This window comes from Heteronotia binoei, chromosome 8, assembly GCF_032191835.1.
Source record: "Heteronotia binoei isolate CCM8104 ecotype False Entrance Well chromosome 8, APGP_CSIRO_Hbin_v1, whole genome shotgun sequence".
Taxonomy (NCBI): domain Eukaryota; kingdom Metazoa; phylum Chordata; class Lepidosauria; order Squamata; family Gekkonidae; genus Heteronotia; species Heteronotia binoei.
The window spans coordinates 102,728,643-102,747,451 of NC_083230.1; the positions used below are offsets into that span (position 1 = coordinate 102,728,643).

General features: G+C 41.6%; 1 protein-coding gene across 7 annotated transcripts in view; it reads left to right on the forward strand.

Moving 5' to 3' along the window:
• Nucleotides 1–18,809, forward strand: part of ERC1 (ELKS/RAB6-interacting/CAST family member 1) — a 291,605-nt gene that overhangs the window by 62,867 nt on the left and 209,929 nt on the right. For all 7 annotated transcript variants that reach the window (XM_060245767.1, XM_060245766.1, XM_060245768.1 and 4 more), the window contains 2 exons: nucleotides 13,269–13,436; nucleotides 18,278–18,415. In XM_060245767.1, coding sequence (XP_060101750.1) covers nucleotides 13,269–13,436; nucleotides 18,278–18,415 — 306 coding nt within the window. The remainder of the gene's footprint in view (nucleotides 1–13,268; nucleotides 13,437–18,277; nucleotides 18,416–18,809) is intronic.

The following is an 18,809-nucleotide window of genomic DNA, read 5'->3' on the forward strand; positions in this document are numbered from 1 at the left end:
CAAACTTGAAGGAAGAAACTGAGAGCTTCTGTCATTGAGGGTATTAGATTTGACAGACCTCTATCCAGCTACCCCATCCTCTCCTTCCATCCCCCTCCGAAAGATATGAAAGCTTAAGAGCTGCTTCATTACTTAAGGAAGCTCCTAAATGGCCAACCAAGGCAGCACAAAAACATTCTGCCAACAAGAAAAGAGGGAGATAGCCCTCAGCAAGGACCCAGTCCTTCTGCAGAGAGTGATCTCAGTAATAGAGAAGAGGGAGAATACCTCACAAATGAGGAGAATACCTCTCAAATGAGGAGGAAGAAGAAGAAATTGAGGTTCCTGAGCAGTTTGTCAGGTTTTTCAAATCTGAAGACAATCAATACCTTATCAAAAATGCCTAAAGGAGTCCTCAGAGGAAGAGGATCAGATTTAAAATGTAGACCAAAGGTAAATAAAAAATTGTTTCCCAGATCAAGCAAACAGGCTAACAGGCAGTTCCCAGGCGTCACTGAAAAGCTGTACACATTAACATCCTATGCCAGTGAGTTTTTACAGGTACCCTGGGTTGATTCCCCAGTCACTGCTTTACAGTCTTCATGATTTCTTCCTGAAGATTGTGAGGGCCACATCAGAGACAACCTGGACAAGAGGGCTGATTTTGCATCAAGGAAAGCAGACAAGGCCACAGCCATGATGATCAGAGCATCCACCATGCGCTCTATAGTGTCCAGAACTACCATAGTCTGGACTAGAAAGGTGCTTCAGTTTGATCCCAGACAACTATTACAGACTCAATGAAGGTATCAATATGTTCCACAAAGCAACATTATTCACAGTAGATGCAACCCTTAAAATTTTCTCTTTGAGAGCCATGGTGTCAACAGCTGTGGCCAGAAGGACACTATAGTTTGCATCCATGGCAGGCAGATTACCATTCAGAAGCCATAGTACTGGCCTACCCATTCCAGAGGGACAAGCTGTTTGGTGATGTGCTGAACAGAATTCTGGTGGAGACGAGGGACAAAAAAAAGGCCCTTTCCAGAACTTTAAAAAGAAACAATAGAAGACCTTTTTCTTTTGTACCAACTTACACTTCCTAGATTCAAACAACAAGCCAATCAAGACAGTCGTTCCAAAGAGGAAACTTCAACCCTAGATTCAACAAGCAACCCAACAGCAAATCAGAAAGAGCTGATAGAAATGGAAAAATCTCTATGGTGTGACTTGGCATCCACTTCGGTGAGAGGATGCCTGATTCAGTTCAGTGACATTTGGTCAATTCCAATGCTAACAGTTGGGCAATAGAAATAGTCACCAATGGAAACACCATAGAATTCAACAGCTACCCACTGGAGTGATTAATAATATTACCTAATCACAGGAATCCACAAGAATGACTCAGAACCATCTAAGCGATCAAATATCTTATAAACATTCAAGCTACAGAGCCTGTGCCTTGTTCGGGGGGGGGGGGGGGGTGGTCATGGCGTGTACTCTGTTTTCTTTATGGTCTCAAAAAAGAATGGATTGCAATAAGTCTGAAATACTTCAACATGTTCATCAAACTCGGGCATTTCAGAATGGAGACTCTGCGATCAATTACTGAGTACCTCACCTTGATAGGCCTGACAGAGGCTTATCTCCACATAACAATTTTTCAAGGTCACAGCAAATTCCTACATTTTTGTATTGGTGAAGCTAAGAGAGTAAGGAGTAAACATCCATCCTAATCTGTTAATCAAGTCAAGAAAGGACATGGAGAAAACCGTCCACAGGACCACGGTTTCCTATTGAACTTGCAAAAGAACCAATGCAGAAACTGGAACACCTAGTTATATTCATAGACATCATGTCCAGCTATCTGTTTTTTACAGACAAGAAGGCAAGGTAGACAAAAGAAATGGCAGAGTCCATAATAAGGAGCAGATCCTCCTCACTGATATCTCTCACAAATCTTATGGGTCTACTCATTTCATAAGTGTAATACAGCAGGGCAGACTTAATTCAAGACATCTATAACAGCTTCCGAGATTCTTCCAAGCTCAGATCTCAAGAAGACTGGTTCATCCACATTCCACTGAAGGATGTGGAGCAACACCAGAAGGGGACTCAGTACAAGGGCAGTGGAGCAAGAAGGAAACAACTCTACCAATCAATCTTCTGGGCCATTCATCTAACTCTTCTTTACTTCAAAGCTAAGAGAGCCCACATTTTGATAAGAATAGACAATATAGTGGCAAAAACTTAGCAAAACAGGAAGGTTCCAGGTCCATCAGATCTTCACAAGGAAGCAACCACATTACTTAGGGAACAGTGAATGTACAAGCAGACTGTCTCAGCAGATACGTGATCCAAGAGGGAGAACAGGCCCTCAAGAAAGATCTCTTCAATTTGATCATGAATCACTTTGGCCTTCCACTGATAGACCTCTTTGTAACCTCAGTAAATCATCAAATGACCAGGTTTCATCAGTTTTCATCAAACCCCGGGCCAAAGCAATAGATGCATTAATATCGAGCTGACCAAGAGGTCTATTGCATGCCTTCCCTCTGATTCCAGTGCTACCAAAAGTGATCCAAAAAATCAAGGAACAAAAGGTAGAGGTCATCCTAGTAATTTCCCTTTGGCCTTGATTGCCATGGTTTTCAGCTCTGCATCAAATGTCCACAAATCCACCTTGGAGGCTACCAATATCAATGGATATGACACAACAGGGACCAATCTGGCTTCTGCATCTAGACTGGTTAAATTGGCCACTTGGAAACTGAGAGGGACAATGTCCTATGAGTAGGCTACAGCTCAGAAGTTAAGAATGCTCTCCTTGCATTAGGAGACAAGCAATCAACAAAATGTATAACTTTACCTGGAAGGCATTCATCAGATGGTGTAAGAGGAAGAGAATCAACACCCTAAATCGAAAAATTAAATCTATTTTAGATTTCCTGCAGGAAGGTATTGATAAGAGGAGAAGACTTCAGATTTATACCCCGCCCTTCTCTCTGAATCAGAGACTCAGAGTGGCTTACAATCTCCTATATCTTCTCCCCCCATAACAGACACCCTGTGAGGTGGGTGGGGCTGAGAGGGCTCTCACAGCAACTGCCCTTTCAAGGACAACTCCTGCGAGAGCCATGGCTAACCTAAGGCCATTCCAGCAGGTGCAAGAGATCTGAGGTTTGCTACTCTCAGAAGCCAAATGGCAGTGCTCACCACCATATTACCTCAAACCACAGGTGTCAGTCTCTCAAGACACCCCCCCACACACAGATTTCTCAAGGGATCAGCCATGAAGGACTCTCCACAGATGCATAAATTTCTAGCCTGGAAGCTGCATACCTTCCTTTGTAGCTGTTAATGAGATTCCATTGAAGTGGCTGAGATTGGAAACTCTATTGCAAGTGGCAATCACTTATGCAATATGAGTGTCTGAGCTTGGAGCACTATCCATTAAGCCTGAGCTCTGTATATTCCATAGAGATAAGGTGATGTTGAGATTTGGCCCAGCTTTTCTGCATTCCACAGATCCCAAGAGATCAACTTCTCATCCTTTTGCCTGAATCCTAGTCACCCAGTGAAGATGTTTAACAGACACAAGGACCAAACAGGAATAACAAGCTTAGTTTATATGGTCACCATTTGTTTGGATTTAATTCTTGGGGGAAAACATAGTGAAGAAAATTAATATATCAGAATTGGAGATAGATGTGTAAATTGTGGGATGTTGAGAATAATTAACTGCAACCCTGTTGTTATGTTCCACTCACTGCTCAAGCATGGAGGTAAATAACATCTTTTTCTTTAAGGTGAGGCGATTGGTTGTGCAATGTTATGTCTCCTCTGGCACCAGACCGGAGAAATACATTCCAGTCTACCATACTAAATTACATTGCATTCTGCTATTCATTGTATTACATTACAATCACTGTTGCAATCTACTATTCCATTTTATTGCAAAGGAACTTCAGGAACCGACTGGAATGGAAAATTGCTGAATTACAAGTTATTACAGAATTTGGGGAACAACCCTCCCCCCCCAGACTTAACAGGGATATTGGTTTCTTATTTATCTACATATGATAATCTCATCCAACTTTATATCTGTATTCTCACCAAGATGGGCTATAAATCCTCTTTATTTTAGTGTATTTTTTATTTGGCATATTTCTTATTTGCTTCACTATGCTTCCCCCTGGAATTAAATCCAAACAAATGATGTCCATATAAACTAAGCTTGTTATTCCTATTTGGTCCTTGCATCCGGTAAACATCTTCATTATGTTATATTCTAATTTGCTGTTTACCCTCTACCTATATGTATGGACTGGTAATTTCCTTTTCAACATAGTGCATGCACACAAAAGCTTATGCCTTCAATAAAACTTTGTTTATCTTAACAGTGCCATTGGACTCAAGTTTTGTTCAATAAAATAATATTGTAGCCATTAGAGGGCGCCAGTGTATTAGTTTTTTTAAAAGTCATCATCACTAATTTAGAAAAAGGCTGCCTTTCAGAGACAGTTAAACTGGTGGAAAGAGAAAAAAATATATAATAATGGCATACATTTCATTTTATACATACATATATATTTGTGTGTGTGTGCACATACATATGCACACACATGTACTTATACTTTATTCAGGTTAGTAGCCATAGGCTGTACACCAAAGAACATTTAGGAATTGGAAATAACAACAGAGTTGAATTTAGCTACCTTAGTTGTGCAAGTTTTGCTGTAATTACTTAGAATCAACCACTGACAAAGGACAGTTGCAAAAGTGCTCTTCTGGAGGCGCCCTAAGGAAATAACCCTTAATCTGAGCTGTGGGCAGTATATTGCAGTGGCATTTTATTATATACGACCTCCTCAGTTTGAAAACCATCAGGGTGCAGAAATATTGCAGGGTTTCAAATTCAACTGGGGATTTGATTCCCACATAATGTGGGGAATGTTTCCTTCCAGCATCTTTAAATAAAAGGCCCCAGTCCTGTTTAAGAAGTTTCTTAGGAAGTAACACTCTTTTCCTCTCTGTTAAGAGATTCACAGGCTTCCGTGGACTCACTTGAGTGATTTCATAATCCATGGTTATGTTCCACAAAGACCAGCAGCATTCAGGGGTTGCTGATCCAGTGAAAACCAGGAGGTCTTCACCAGTGTTCCCTCTAAGCTGAGTTAGTGTGAGCTAGTTCACAGATTTTTAGTTTCCAGCTCACACATTTTTGTCTTAGCTCAGGAAAAATGGCCCCAGAGCGCACTAATTTATGCAGTAGCTCACAACTTTAATACCAGTAGCTCACAAGGTAGAATTTTGGTTCACAAGACTCTGCAGGTTAGAGGGAGCATTGGTCTTCACATTAAGTGGTCTAAATTTGAAATTGATAATAGCTTTCCATATCAAGGTTGAGATATTCAGCAGACCTATTTCAAACTGTACAACTGAAGATGGTGTACACATGGGTAGAGCAAGGATTTTACGGAAAAGTTTTTCTGAAGCTTGTCAAGTAGTTTCACTGGGCCTGAAAACCAAATTGGTGAACCATAAAGCGTACATGGGAACACAAGCATCTTATAGACTCTTAGAAGTGCTGGTATATACTGAGTACCATGGCTGAAGAAAAATGTCCTTGGTGCTAACAAAATTAAATTTCTGTCTGACAAACTGAACATTTTAGTAGTGAGCATTTTTTTTCTTTGTGCCCTGGAAGTGTTGATTACTTCCTCTCTAGCACTAAAATGATGTATATGGTTTCAGTGTATGGTTTCTGTGATAACTCTTCCATATTGTTATTCCCTAGAAGTTGGATTTTTATGTCATAGTTCATAATGCTGTAATGCAGAGTTTCCCAAACTTTTCTTTCCCGTGGCCCGGTTACTTTTACACTTCTTCATGGCTCACTAAAATTTGGGGGTGGAGCCAGGAGACTTTGGGGGTGGAGCCGAGAGACAGGAATTATGTCATTTCCTGTGGTGTCACTTCCAGGTCAAGGGCCAAGTGATGTCACTTCCAGGGCACACTGAACCAAAACTCCACCTAAACCAAAACTCCACCTTTTCCTGTGATGTCACTTCCAGGGCACTCCCCCAAACCTGCCTCTTCTTCTGAAGTAACTTCGTTTTCAGAAAAATCTCTCTGAAACTCATGCTGAGCCAAAATGGGGGTAGAAAGTGGGTGGTCTGCAACTTTTTCATACATTCCCAGGGTCCTCTCTTTCCACCCTCACACCTGCATGCACCTATCTATTTGTGTGTTCTTCTCCAGTTGGCAAGCACTCCTAATACCTGTGTTCAATTGCCTGCACCACCTACACACCCCTTCCTCAACAGCACTTGCCAGTGTATGCAGTTGGAAGTGCTGTTGCCATTGCCATCAGGAATGCCAGTGCTGTGTACCACCCACACTGGGCCTTGGCAGCTGCTGTACCTCAGAATATACTGACACATTTAGTAGGCACTTCCTTTAGCTGCTACTACTGGAACCCTTCCTCAAGCTACAACCAAGTTAGCTTGGTTTCAAGAAAATCTTTTGACAGCTATTATTTATACTTTTCCTTGACTGAAACACTAGGAAATTGCTGTGAAAGGTAGCAGAGAATTGTACTGCAATTAATGAATTGATTTCAAGTTATATAAAATTCATAAAGACGGAGAAAGTCCAGAAAAGGGCAACTAGAATGATTAAAGGGCTGGAACACTTTCCCTATGAAGAAAGGTTGAAACGCTTGGGACTCTTTAGCTTGGAGAAATGTCGACTGCGGGGTGACATGATAGAGGTTTACAAGATAATGCATGGGATGGAGAAAGTAGAGAAAGAAGTACTTTTCTCCCTTTCTCACAATACAAGAACTCGTGGGCATTCGATGAAATTGCTGAGCAGACAGGTTAAAATGGATAAAAGAAAGTACTTCTTCACCCAAAGGGTGATTAACATGTGGAATATTTATGAGGGGCTTGCAGTTTCCCATGCCTTTAAAAGCAACCTGTTTTGCAGATATTTAGCCAGTGAACTTCTTTTTTTAACCTTATCTTATTAACCTTTTTAATATCTACAGGAGGAGTTTAATTTTGGTGTCAGACAGCTGTTAAAAGCAGGACCAGTGAAATGGTGCCACGTTCATAGTACCATCACTTCCAGTGCTGTTGAGATATACAGCAGTAATCTCCAATAATCTCTTTCTGCCCCACACCTCTAATTCTCACTCACTCACACAGAAATCTTATAGAAAGACCAGCTGGCTACAACTGGGGCTTCCAATTTTTCATTGACAGAGCTCCTATATCTGCAACAACAGTATGATGAACAGAAAAGTTTCATCCAGTAAAAATGGAAGGAAGGAAAGAAAGGGAAAGAATGAAATGGAAGGAAAGGAAAAGAAAAGAAAAGAAAAACATGGAAAGAAAGAACATAAGAACTTAAGAGAAGCCATGTTGGATCAGACCAGTGGACCATCCAGTCCAAAATTCTCTCATACAATGCCCAAAAAGCACCAGAATGTCCACCAGTGGAGCCAGGGCACTAGAAGCCCTCCCACTGTTGCTTCCCCCCAGCACCAAGAATACAGACAGAGCATCCCTTGCAGACAGAAAAAGAAGGGGGGACAAAGGGGAAAAAAGCTTTACTCACCATCAGATTACCCCAGCCAGCAACAATTCTGCCCAGGGGTCGTTTGTTAAAAAAAGAAAATAGCTACTGGAATGCCCACTCCCCAGCTGAAAAAAACTCACACCCCTTCTTTGCCATCCAGGCCTCCCAGGAAATCTCCCCAAAAGAACATACTGCAAGGCACATGAAAGCTCTTACCTTGAAGAACACTTCATGGATCTAAAGTGCCAATGGATGGCAGCTTTTCTCTCACACACTGGGAGGTGGGGAGAAGGAAGAAGGAAGCCCAGCTCCTCTCTGCACAACACAAAGACGGGGGAAGGAAGCCAAATGGAGCTCACACTTTGCAGACTGTGTCAGTCTTCAAGGCTAGCTTTTCTCTGCACAACACAGAGACGGGGGAAGGAAGGAAGCCAAATGGAGTGCAAGCTTTGCAGGCTGTGTCAGTCTTCATGGCTAGGTTTTCTCTGCACAACACAGAGATGGGGGAAGGAAGGAAGCAGAGCATAGGTCATGCTTTGCTGGGGGCGGGGCTAGCTTTGGCTTTTCTTGTGACCCAGTAGTGAGGCTTCCGTGGCCCAGTACCGGGTCCCGACCCTTAAAATGGGGAACAGTACTGTAATGTAATATTTACTTTATGTTACATAAGTTTTGCATAACATAATATTGACTTCCTCTTCATCTGGAATATTTGTATTCCTCTTCTCTAGCATGTTTTCAAAGCAAGTGACAAGAAAAGAGAAAACTAACAACAAAAATCTTTACACAGTAAAAAAATCCAAATATTACTGAAAAGGTATATATTCTTTCAGTGTCCCTTTATTGTACACACACAAGGCATTTGTCATAATTGTGGGTAATACTGGCACTTTTATCGTCACTAAATAAGTAATCAGATGGAATTTGAAATTGGGGAGGAGTGTCAACTGCCTATGTGGTTTAACTTGAACCCCAGTTTTTGGGCAGTTGACTACTATGGTGTGGATCATTCTTTATAAGGCTGGTGTTGAGCATAGCTCTTGAGAGTCATGGGGGGAGAGTACTCTTCTAGAGGAAGCTACTATGTTAACTGAAACTCCATTCTGCTAATAGAATTCCACATTGTCACTTGTTCTCACTTATGGAGACTCAAACCCGGGAGTCTACTCACGCACACTCTCTCTCTCACACACACTCTCTCTCTCACACACACTCTCTCTCTCTCACACACACACACACACACACACTCCTGATTCTTTGAGCCCTTACAAATATATTACTGTAACTGTGAAGACTTGAAGTATTGTTTTTGTCTATTGGAATTAAACTGTGCTGCTCTGATAAGTAACTGTTATTATTCCTAAACAAGGGCATAAAGCTACAGAAATAAGATAAGGTTAAAAAAAGTTGGACACAAGACACAACATTGGAATTTTACTGCATTTAAATGTGCAGGTTGTTTAAAGGTGCTTCGTGCAAGCCTGGTTTGTCTCTTCTTTGTAAAGCATCTGTATGCAATGGTTGGCACAGAATATCATCTGCAATATTTGAACTGAAATGCTAGATTATTTACCCTGAAGGCACGTAGGTAGAGAAGATATTGAGGTCAATCTGAATATGTAAAGGAACCTTTATAAATAGTTTCAACAACTTATATTTTTATACATAAACCAAACTATCAACATTTATTTTGGAATAAAATGCCTCATCCATGCAGTTTTATTACTGTCCCACTGAGCCTTGGAGCAGCATTGGGCCAGTATGTGGCTGATTCAGTCTCTTGAAACATTCTAGGGTGTTTTTTTGTGTGATGCCCAAGTTGCATGGTCTTTTGACCTTCCCTCTGTTAACCCACTGCCAAATGAAGATATTTGTATGCAATGAGAACAAATTCCAACACCCAGTTGGCTTACTATTTACACTGGCAGCATTAAAGGCTTTTTGGCTCTGCACATGTAGAAATGTATATGTACTTTTAACACAGTTTTCATATGTGCCAGATTTGATCCTCTACACACCTTGTTCAGAAATTCTTTTACGATACTTTCCATGGTTTCTATTTGATTTAAGCTGTCAAATTGAAACCCAGAATACACAGGCTTTGAAATAAAGAAAGCAGCTGAAAAGAACCACAGCCTCTTTCTCACTCTCACCTACTCCCATCTAAGTCTTGACTCCTTAGCTGTTGGCTGAGTTGCAGTGATGTCACATAAGCCTAAAGATCAGGACTGCGAGGTATCTAAACTTAGTTTATTGCACTGTGTACTTACACTCACTGAAAGAAGACCAAGAAAGTTTCAAGGGGAAGGAAAGAAAGAATGCGAAGTAGAATTGTAATGGGTTGAGACAGTAATGGGTGAGGAAACAGAGCCTGGCCGCTAGCCAGTAACCAGTGAGAGGGGTGAAAGATTGCCTCAGAAGTCACTGGGGAAGGTTGCCTATTAGCAGCTTCTGGGTGAGAGAAGTGCACTAACGACAGACACACAGCACTGGTGACTGGGAGAAGCAGGAAAGGAAACATAGACTAAAACAACTCTGGCTCCAGTCTGCAGTGAATTCTGAGGTAGCTCCTTTGGTAGTTAATATTTTTAGCCTGTGCTGCTGCCTTGTAATTAAATATGAAGCATCAAAGGAAGAGAGGTCTTTGGATTAAAATAATTTTTTATCACACAGGCCAAAACCAGGGAGGTTGTTCTTGTAATCTTTTCTGAATACTGAGAAAGTTACACAGTGGCTTTGAGGCTAGCACTGCCTACTTGCCACTGACCTTGGATGTTGGACATTCTGTTCATAAAATGAGCTGATATTAATAAACAAGGGCGTCCTTTCCAGCAGCAGTGTCAGTGTTAATATGTCTCTGTGGCATTCTACATAGTAACATTAAAGGCATGCTCCCTGGTCCTTTCCAAGATGGGAACTCACACAGCATCAAACCAAAAGTGCAATATACCCTGAACTGTAAAACAGTATTGAATTCCAAAGGGTACCAGCCAGAGAGCAACTGATCATACACATATAGTTATTTGTACACTTGAATGCTCTGGTTGAGGTGTCTTGCAGCCTGGACACAAAATGCCATTTTCAGGGAGAATAACTATCTATGGAAAAATTTATAATGAGCATCCTTTGGCTCTTAAGGCAGAGTGCCAGATGTTCTCTTGTATAATGTGCCTGGAATCTCAAACCAGGGGCTCTTGCATCACGTGGCTTAGAACCTCCCTCACTCCACCGCTGGTACAGCTTGAAGGTAGAAGAGATGATCACTACAGCTTTGCAGCACTTGTTTATGAGTAGCTGGAGGGTATGCTACAAATATCAGGCCCTGCAGGATCAAATGACTGGTCTACGTGCCTCCTTCCTGACTTTATATAACTGCTGCCTCTATTAACTGCTGCTTCTAGTCTGGCTTCCTAAGTCTGGGCAACCTGAGCAACCTTAGCTAATATAGATTGCCTGCGTGACCTGCCTGAACCTGCAGAACTGCCGGTAATATTAACATCTTGCAGTGCATGTATTTTCCCTGCAGGAAATAATTAAGAGTTTTAAATGTTTCAGAAAATAATTGTAACTATCATTGTGCACTCTTGTGATGTCACATTCTCCGTAGAAAGGTAGTCCTACTTGACAGGCTTCCCCCCCCCCCCACTGCCACTTTCTTTAGGAATGTCGGAGACATTATACCTTTGTCCCTAGAAGCCTCAGGCCACCTGGAAGTTCTTAAAAGTGGCAGCATGTTCCAGCTTTGCCTTGTTTGTTTAGCTGCCCCATAAGCTTGGCTCTCAGGCCAGCCCTCCAGTTGTCTGAGACCTCACTGGAGAAGGTGGCAGGAAAGCATATGTTCTCTTCATTATTAAAAAGGGCTTTATTCCCTGTTTAGTCTAGATATTGACATGGATCCTTAAAAGGGGGAAAGAGTTTTCACTGATTCCCCCCCCCCCCCCCCTTCAATATGCTATTCCCTGGGTTCCGTTAGCTCCTTAGAACCAAATATTGTGGCACAACGGATTGTGGCAGGATGTTGGAACAGTAATCTCTGAATGCTCCACTCATACCAAATAAGACCCATGCTGTTATTCATTCCTCCAAATAGTTTATGGAACAGGCTTCGTTTCTGTGTTCAGCCTTAGTGTGGCTAACAGGAAAAATGTATAATTAAAGGCAAGGTTTAGATGACCAGCTGTAGTTTATTCATTGTCTGACAAAACATCTTTCTCCATTTGGAACTTAGTTTCTTTTCACTGTCTGACATGTTGAGCTTGACCAGAGGGAGCAAAAGGTTCAAAATGCATCTAGTGTATTCACCGTGACTGATGGCCTTGTAATGAATTCAGCTAATAGGAACCAAATCTGATACTGTCAAATAAGATTAGCAGCCAAGTTAACTAGCTTGAGCTGTTTTGGAAAGCCAAGCCGATAAAGGTCAGTGGGTTTCTTTTGGTGTCTTGAATAGCTTGGTGTTGTCACTAGTATGCCACCATAAGTTTTTAGAGTGTTCTGTCCTCTTTGGTGACCATCTTTTCCTAACTGAATTTGTATTCATGCTGTTCTTATTTCTTCCTCCATTTTTCTTTGACTTGATAAATGTCATGCTGTTGGAATAGGAATGTAGTAAGTTGGACAGAGTCTGCTAACATCTTTGTGAACTCTTTTTTAAAAGAAAAAAATTAAATCTATGCTGTTATCTCTGTGCTGTCAACATAAACATAAAACCCTGCATGAAGAATTAGGGTGTTTGGGGAAGGTATTCTGGACTTTCCTACTTATTGTTTCTAAAAGCTATCTTTTCAGGTATGGTTAGACAATAGGCTTGGGTTTTGTGTTTTACCATTATGCTAGACTAATACAGTTAGTGCCTACAATTATCCCTTGTTATCCTTGCTTTTCCTTCTCCAGTTACCGTTGCCATTGTAGTTAAAATAGAACTTGTAAATTCCTTTGGGCAGGTATTAATCCTGTTCCCCTCCTTCCACCACAGTCGTAAAGAACTGTATTTTATGATGAGATTAATGTAAATGTGAGCTAATTATATGATCACATCTGAGAAATATAAGTTATCAAGTTTTTAATGATTTTGTACTTGCAACACGGTTCTAGTGTTCAGACTAACTGATGGTGACTCACAGTCCTAGGTGTTGTACAGATTGGTTCATTTTTACATGTACATTAAGTTAGCACACATGCATTGTAAAAAAACTTAGTGCAGGCTGAGCATTGTCATATAAGAAGATCCTTTCTGCTGAGCACAGTTGATTGGTTCAGGAGCATACGAAGCACAGTCCTTTCCCTCTTTGCTCTCCTGCCGTTTCTTCTTGTGCTGGGGTTGATTGAAAACTTCCTAGTTCAGTCAAGTGCTAATTCCTCGTGACACCAAAATGCAGGCAAGTTAGCAAACTGGAACTCGTTTACTATTCACGTGTCAGGAATCTGAAGTAGAATTTAACTGTGCCTTACCTTGAGAGGAGGGTGTGGGTGACAAACTGCAGTTTGGATCTCTCTTTAGAGAGCACAGAAGGTTGAAGCTTGATCAAACCATGAAGCTTTTGATTCATTTGCACATTCTAGAGAAGGTGGCAGGAGCAAGCAGTGTTTGTACTCAGTTGCAGTGTGACTGTAACTTGTTGTGACATCTGAATGCGTCTGTTGTGCTTGCTGAAGGCTCTCTTGTCAAAGGTGACTGAACTCTTGTTACCTACATCTGGACTCAGGTGGATGCTCTGCGGTTACGTCTGGAAGAAAAGGAGACAATGCTCAATAAGAAGACAAAGCAGATTCAGGAGATGGCTGAAGAAAAAGGAACTCAAGCTGGAGAGATTCATGACCTCAAGGATATGCTAGATGTGAAAGAACGCAAAGTGAATGTTCTTCAGAAAAAGGTAGGCCTCCAAGTGGACCACATTTTGTGCTCCAAGGCTTTAATTCCTGTTAGAAAGTAGTAATATGGCCCAGAAAAAAAGTGCCACACCAGTCACCAAGACAGAAAAGAGCAAAAAAAAAAAAAAACAGTGGAAAAATAAGTAATTTATTAATAATATATACCCCCTTGTGCATTTAACATATTGCTTTGTGGAGGATCTGCAGTATTATAAGAAAATATCCTTGCTAAAAAGTCATCTTGACAGTTTAATATAAGCATGTGAGTTTTACCCAAGATGACATCCCGGTAGCTAAAAACTGAACCACATTGCATACTCCCTACATATCCATTAAAAATATACCTGAATATAGACATAGTAGGAATCATGAATCCAAAACACAAATAAAAGAAAAATCTCCCTGAGCAATTAGTGGAGTACTGGGTTCAAAAGAACAGAATAAAGCTAACTTGAAACAAAACGGATCTCCAAAACTTTCCCCATGGCAGCTGAAGCCTCACAGGAAAGAAGGCAGAGTCCAATGATATTTTATCTGTGTAGGCCAGTGGTACTCATTCAGTGGTTTGCGGAGAGCCACGTGCATAATTACCTTCAAAAAAAGAGCCTCATAACTATTGCATGCCCTGTGTACTACTCCAACACCAAATATTATAATTTTATATCTATTAATATCAAATATATAACAGGCACCTATTAAGTACCTCTGAACATGTAGCATTGTCACTTCCCACCGCTACTGACCTGTGTTCCCTTCCCTCACTATCTTCTTATTCTTTCCCTGTCACAAATCTCTCTGTTCAGCTGAGAGCAAGGTAGCCTAGGCTACTCTGCCTCATGCCAAGGAGACAGCAAAGAAAGCTGCTTTGGAAGTAGAGGGTGCTCAGGCTTCCTACTTCAAAAGCCAGCAGCATTGTGAAGCTTTACTTCCATCCTTGGCACAAGGCCCAAAGTCAGGGAGGCTTTCCACTTACCTGCCCTTCAGTCTCTCTGGTGATGTCTGTTCAAGGCAGGAGCCACCTGTCAACCACAGTCTTCTCTGGGTAATGACTTTCACCACTTTCCTGAAACTTGGTGTTGGGTGTCACATGGGTGAGCAGTGCTCAGAAAAGCCATGGGTGGGTATATATTTGTTATGGTCCCAGGAGTCTTAATGCAGATTGGAATGTAGGAAGAGGAAGTCCATCTTATCACAAGCTAATCTGCACTGATGCATTTGCTTATCAAAATGGCAGAGTGGAGTGTTGGTGCAGACCTAGAATGCCAGTGCAATCAATGTGAAATGCAGAAGACAAGTGAGATAGGTGATAAATCCATTCTTTATGCTCTCCATGTAGTTGTGCATGAGCTCTGTGCCTAAACAGAGGAATCTTTGGGGACATGTTAGATTGCTAATGTAGACCTGAAGCTGCTACTGTGCATGCTTTAAGAGGGTATGTGTTTTCCTTGTCCTTTCATAACTACCATGAAAGTTGCTACACTGGGGGGGGGATGTTTTGAAGGATTTCCCCTCCCCTCTTGGTAAGCTTTTTGCAATTCCCCATCTTTTCTTAGCTAAGGCCTTTTTATTTTATTCCGGTGTTTTCAGAAGAGGGAAAAAGAAAAAGCTGGGCAATTTTTCACATGCACCAATTGCACTGCATGTTTCCCTTAAAGTATTTCCCTGTACATTCAGGAGTGAAGTGTCATCACAAGCAACCGCAATCATGGTTGATTTATTTTGGAGAGAAACAAAAGGTAGAGCCATGCTAACCCAGCCATAAGTTTACACTACATACAGTGGAATTAGGTCTCTTCGACTATAGACCTAGCTTTCAGGGTGGGGGTGGGGGTGGGGGTGGGAATCTGGCACCATATGTCTCATTCCGAACTGTGAAATCCTAGACTACAAGTACCAAGACATGTATCTCTCCATCATTCCTGCCAATTTTTTCTATATCTCCTCTCACTTCTCTGGAACCATTTTAGTCTATTTTCTAATTGTGAGGGGGGAGTGACTATATAACACAACCCCATTCTTCTGTATGTAAACCACTCTGTTCCTTGACATTTCCCAGGTCATCTCCCATCCAGGCAGCTTATATGGCTAGCCGTGTTTTGGTTTAGTGCTAGAACTGAGTCTACAATCCTATGCTCCTTCATTTGGGAGCAAGAAACGTTAAAGTGGGACTTGCTTCTGATTAACCATACATAGGCTTGGGTTGCATATAATGTGCCTTCAGACCACTTTCTTCTTTTTTTGGCAATGTGTTGTGAGCTGCTATGTAGATGCACACCTTCGAATTGCACAGGATTTCTCTTAAGAAAGCACTTGGAGCATCTTCACTTAATACAAAGTAATCCAAAATAAGACTAATGGAATTGTCATTCTAAAAATGGCGGCCCTTTGCTTATCATAATGTTTTTGCATGGTAACTGGCTAAAACCTTTACAAGTGCAAACTGCAACTGCACGTTTCTTAGCTTTCGTATATTCGCATTGAATCCTGTAAATCTCTAGATCGCTACACAATTAAAAATAATCACACATCCAAACTTGACAACTGTGAAGACTAAGATCAGTTTTTTGGAACTCAGAAGCCAACCACTTTGCTATCCTGCAAGATCCAGAGTCTTGGACAAAATCAGCCTTGAAGAAATGCAGCTGTCCAATCCTGAAGGCTTCAACTGGAAATAGAATAGTCGTAGTTTGAATACATTACTTTACATCTTTCCTCCCCCCCCGCCCCCCAATCACAGCACCTGCAAGTACATACATAATGGAATCTCATTTTTTATTAGATGGCTGTGACAGGTTTCTGTTTTACACTGACTCCAGAAATCTTTGAAAATGAGAGGTTGGGATGCACTGCTCAGTCTCATGTTTTGTAGTCTTTTGTTCAATTTCAGCTTGGGGCTCTCTGATTACCCTCCATACAAGCAATATTGGGCTTGTAATAATTTTTAAGGGTGGACCAACAGCTTATTTTGATTAATTCAGTTTATACTGGCCAAACTTACTCTTTTCCCAGCACTCTGCTCTGAGTGGTTTTTCAGTATCCATAGCTCAGTGGGAAGTATAACATATGAGGTTTTAAAGGTTCAGTGCTTGTCAAAGTAGGATGATGGCTCCCCCCCACACACACACAGTCTCCTGTGTTTTCAGCTTAATTTCCTGCATAATAGGAATTAAATAGGACAATAGTAGCTGGCTGGACATTCCTTGCATAAAATTAGCATAAAGACCGTCCTCTCAGCCTTTTCCCGAGAGGTTTCATGTTACAGCAAATTTTTAAACTTTGTAATAAATCACTGACTTGGAAAATGTAATTGAATGTTTGAATTAAAGCCTCCTTGAGAACCTGTGTTAAAATTGTACAGCTTCCTGCTTGACTGACTTGCTGCTGCAGATGCCAACATCAATCCCTTTCTGTGTAGCTTGAAATACTATTTATAGTAATTTTTTTTTCTTGGCAGCATTTGTAGCTTGAGACATCAACAGATTAAAGATATACTATTTGATCTTTCATAAGTTTAACTGGAAGTAAGCTTCACTAGGTTCAGTAGCACTGCCCAACAAGTAAATATGTGTAGGATTGGGCTGCGAGTTGGAGAATCTTATGGTGAAGAAAGCAGGCTGACCACCAACATTTACTGCATGGTTTAATTCCGGGATTTAGGTACAGACCCCATTCTCCTCAGCTCGCCTCTCCCTCATGTGCCATTTCCCCCTTCTCACCCTCCAGGTAATGTGCGTCTCTGCTCCTTCAGACCCGCCTCTTGGACTGGGTCTGCTGTGCTTGAATCCCCCAACCCCACACCTGGAGCTGCCCTCTCCTTCAGGTGCCCCTGGCTGGTTTGAGTTCCTTCACAAATCTGTTATTTTAGTTGTTTATGCCAATAAAGGTATGGACTACTTTAATTGATTAATAATAGTGGTACTTTGCTTTTAACCACTAGCCGTATGTAATATGTTGCGATGTGTGAAAATTGGTTCCCGGCATGCTTTTACAATTACAGCAGTTAAATGTGGTGTTTTCCTTTGTGTGTTGTGTGTGCTGTAACTATAGCAAATGAACCTTTGAGCCATAGATGCCGAGATTTGGAAGAATGTGAACAAGGGGAAAGCAAATTAGCTGATGTGTTTCTTTACAATATTAAACATATACATGCAAACAGAGTAATTCAGGACAACGTGGAAAGATGGACTGGAGTATGGGGATCATCAAAGAGATGTGAAGATGTCCAGCCCTGACTTGGATAGCCCAGGCTGGCCCGATCTCATCAGGTCTCAGAAGCTAAGCAAGAGTCAGCCTTGTCTATTATTTGGATGGAAGGCCTCCAAGGACTACCAGAGTTATGGCACAAAAGCAGGCAATGGCAAATGACATTGGAATGTCTCTTGCCTTGGAAACCTTGTGGTGTCTCCATGGTCGTTTTCGCACGCACCTTCCGCCAGCGCGACCCTCCTCTTCACCGCGCAGGATCTGCGCGGATTTCGCACTAAACGCTGCGGAGCAGCCAGAAAAGCCGGAAGCTCCCGGCGCAAAAGCCGCTCAAACTGAAACCGCCAAAAAGCAGTTTGGCTTTTGCGACGGGAGCTTCCGGCTTTTCTGGCTGCTCCGCAGCGTTTAGTGCGAAATCCGCGCAGATCCTGCGCGGTGAAGAGGGGGGTCGCGCCGGCGGAAGGTGAGTGCGAAAACGACCCATAAGTCAGATGTGGCTTGACAGTAACAACAAGAAAAGAGGAGGACTAAGTGTGGTTGATTGGCTGCCTAGTGAAGAAGAGGGTTCTGAGCAGTTTTTAGAAATGCATTGCAAACCTTTGTTTCATGTAGGTCTGACTCTCATTGGTCTTTCCTTAAGATTGAAAATCTTCAGGAACAGTTAAGAGACAAGGAGAAACAGATGAGCAGTTTAAAAGAGAGAGTAAAATCCTTGCAGGCTGATACCACCAACACCGATACTGCCTTGACCACATTGGAGGAAGCCCTTGCAGAGAAGGTGAGTAAGAAGGAAAGAATAACCATGAATAAACCCACATTATCTCCAATATACAAAGTTTCTCTCATTTGTGAGCTTTGTCATTCTTTTGGTCTAACGATTATAAGGAAAGAGAACCTCCACTTGGTCCTGATAGCTTAGTTTAAGCAGGCACTAAAGGATAAATCAAGTTTTTGGCTGGAGTGCTATCTTGATATGTTCATAGAAAATGTGTCTTCAGATCTGTTGAAATACATGCAGTCATGTTTTATTTTTTAGATACTACTTTGGAAGGAATTTTATTTACTCAGAGAGATTAAAACGTAGACTTCCCAGCCCACTTCAGTTAAATCTATCTTTCGGTTATTTGAATGATTATTACTTTGTCAGTATTTGTGCAGAATGGAGACAGGAT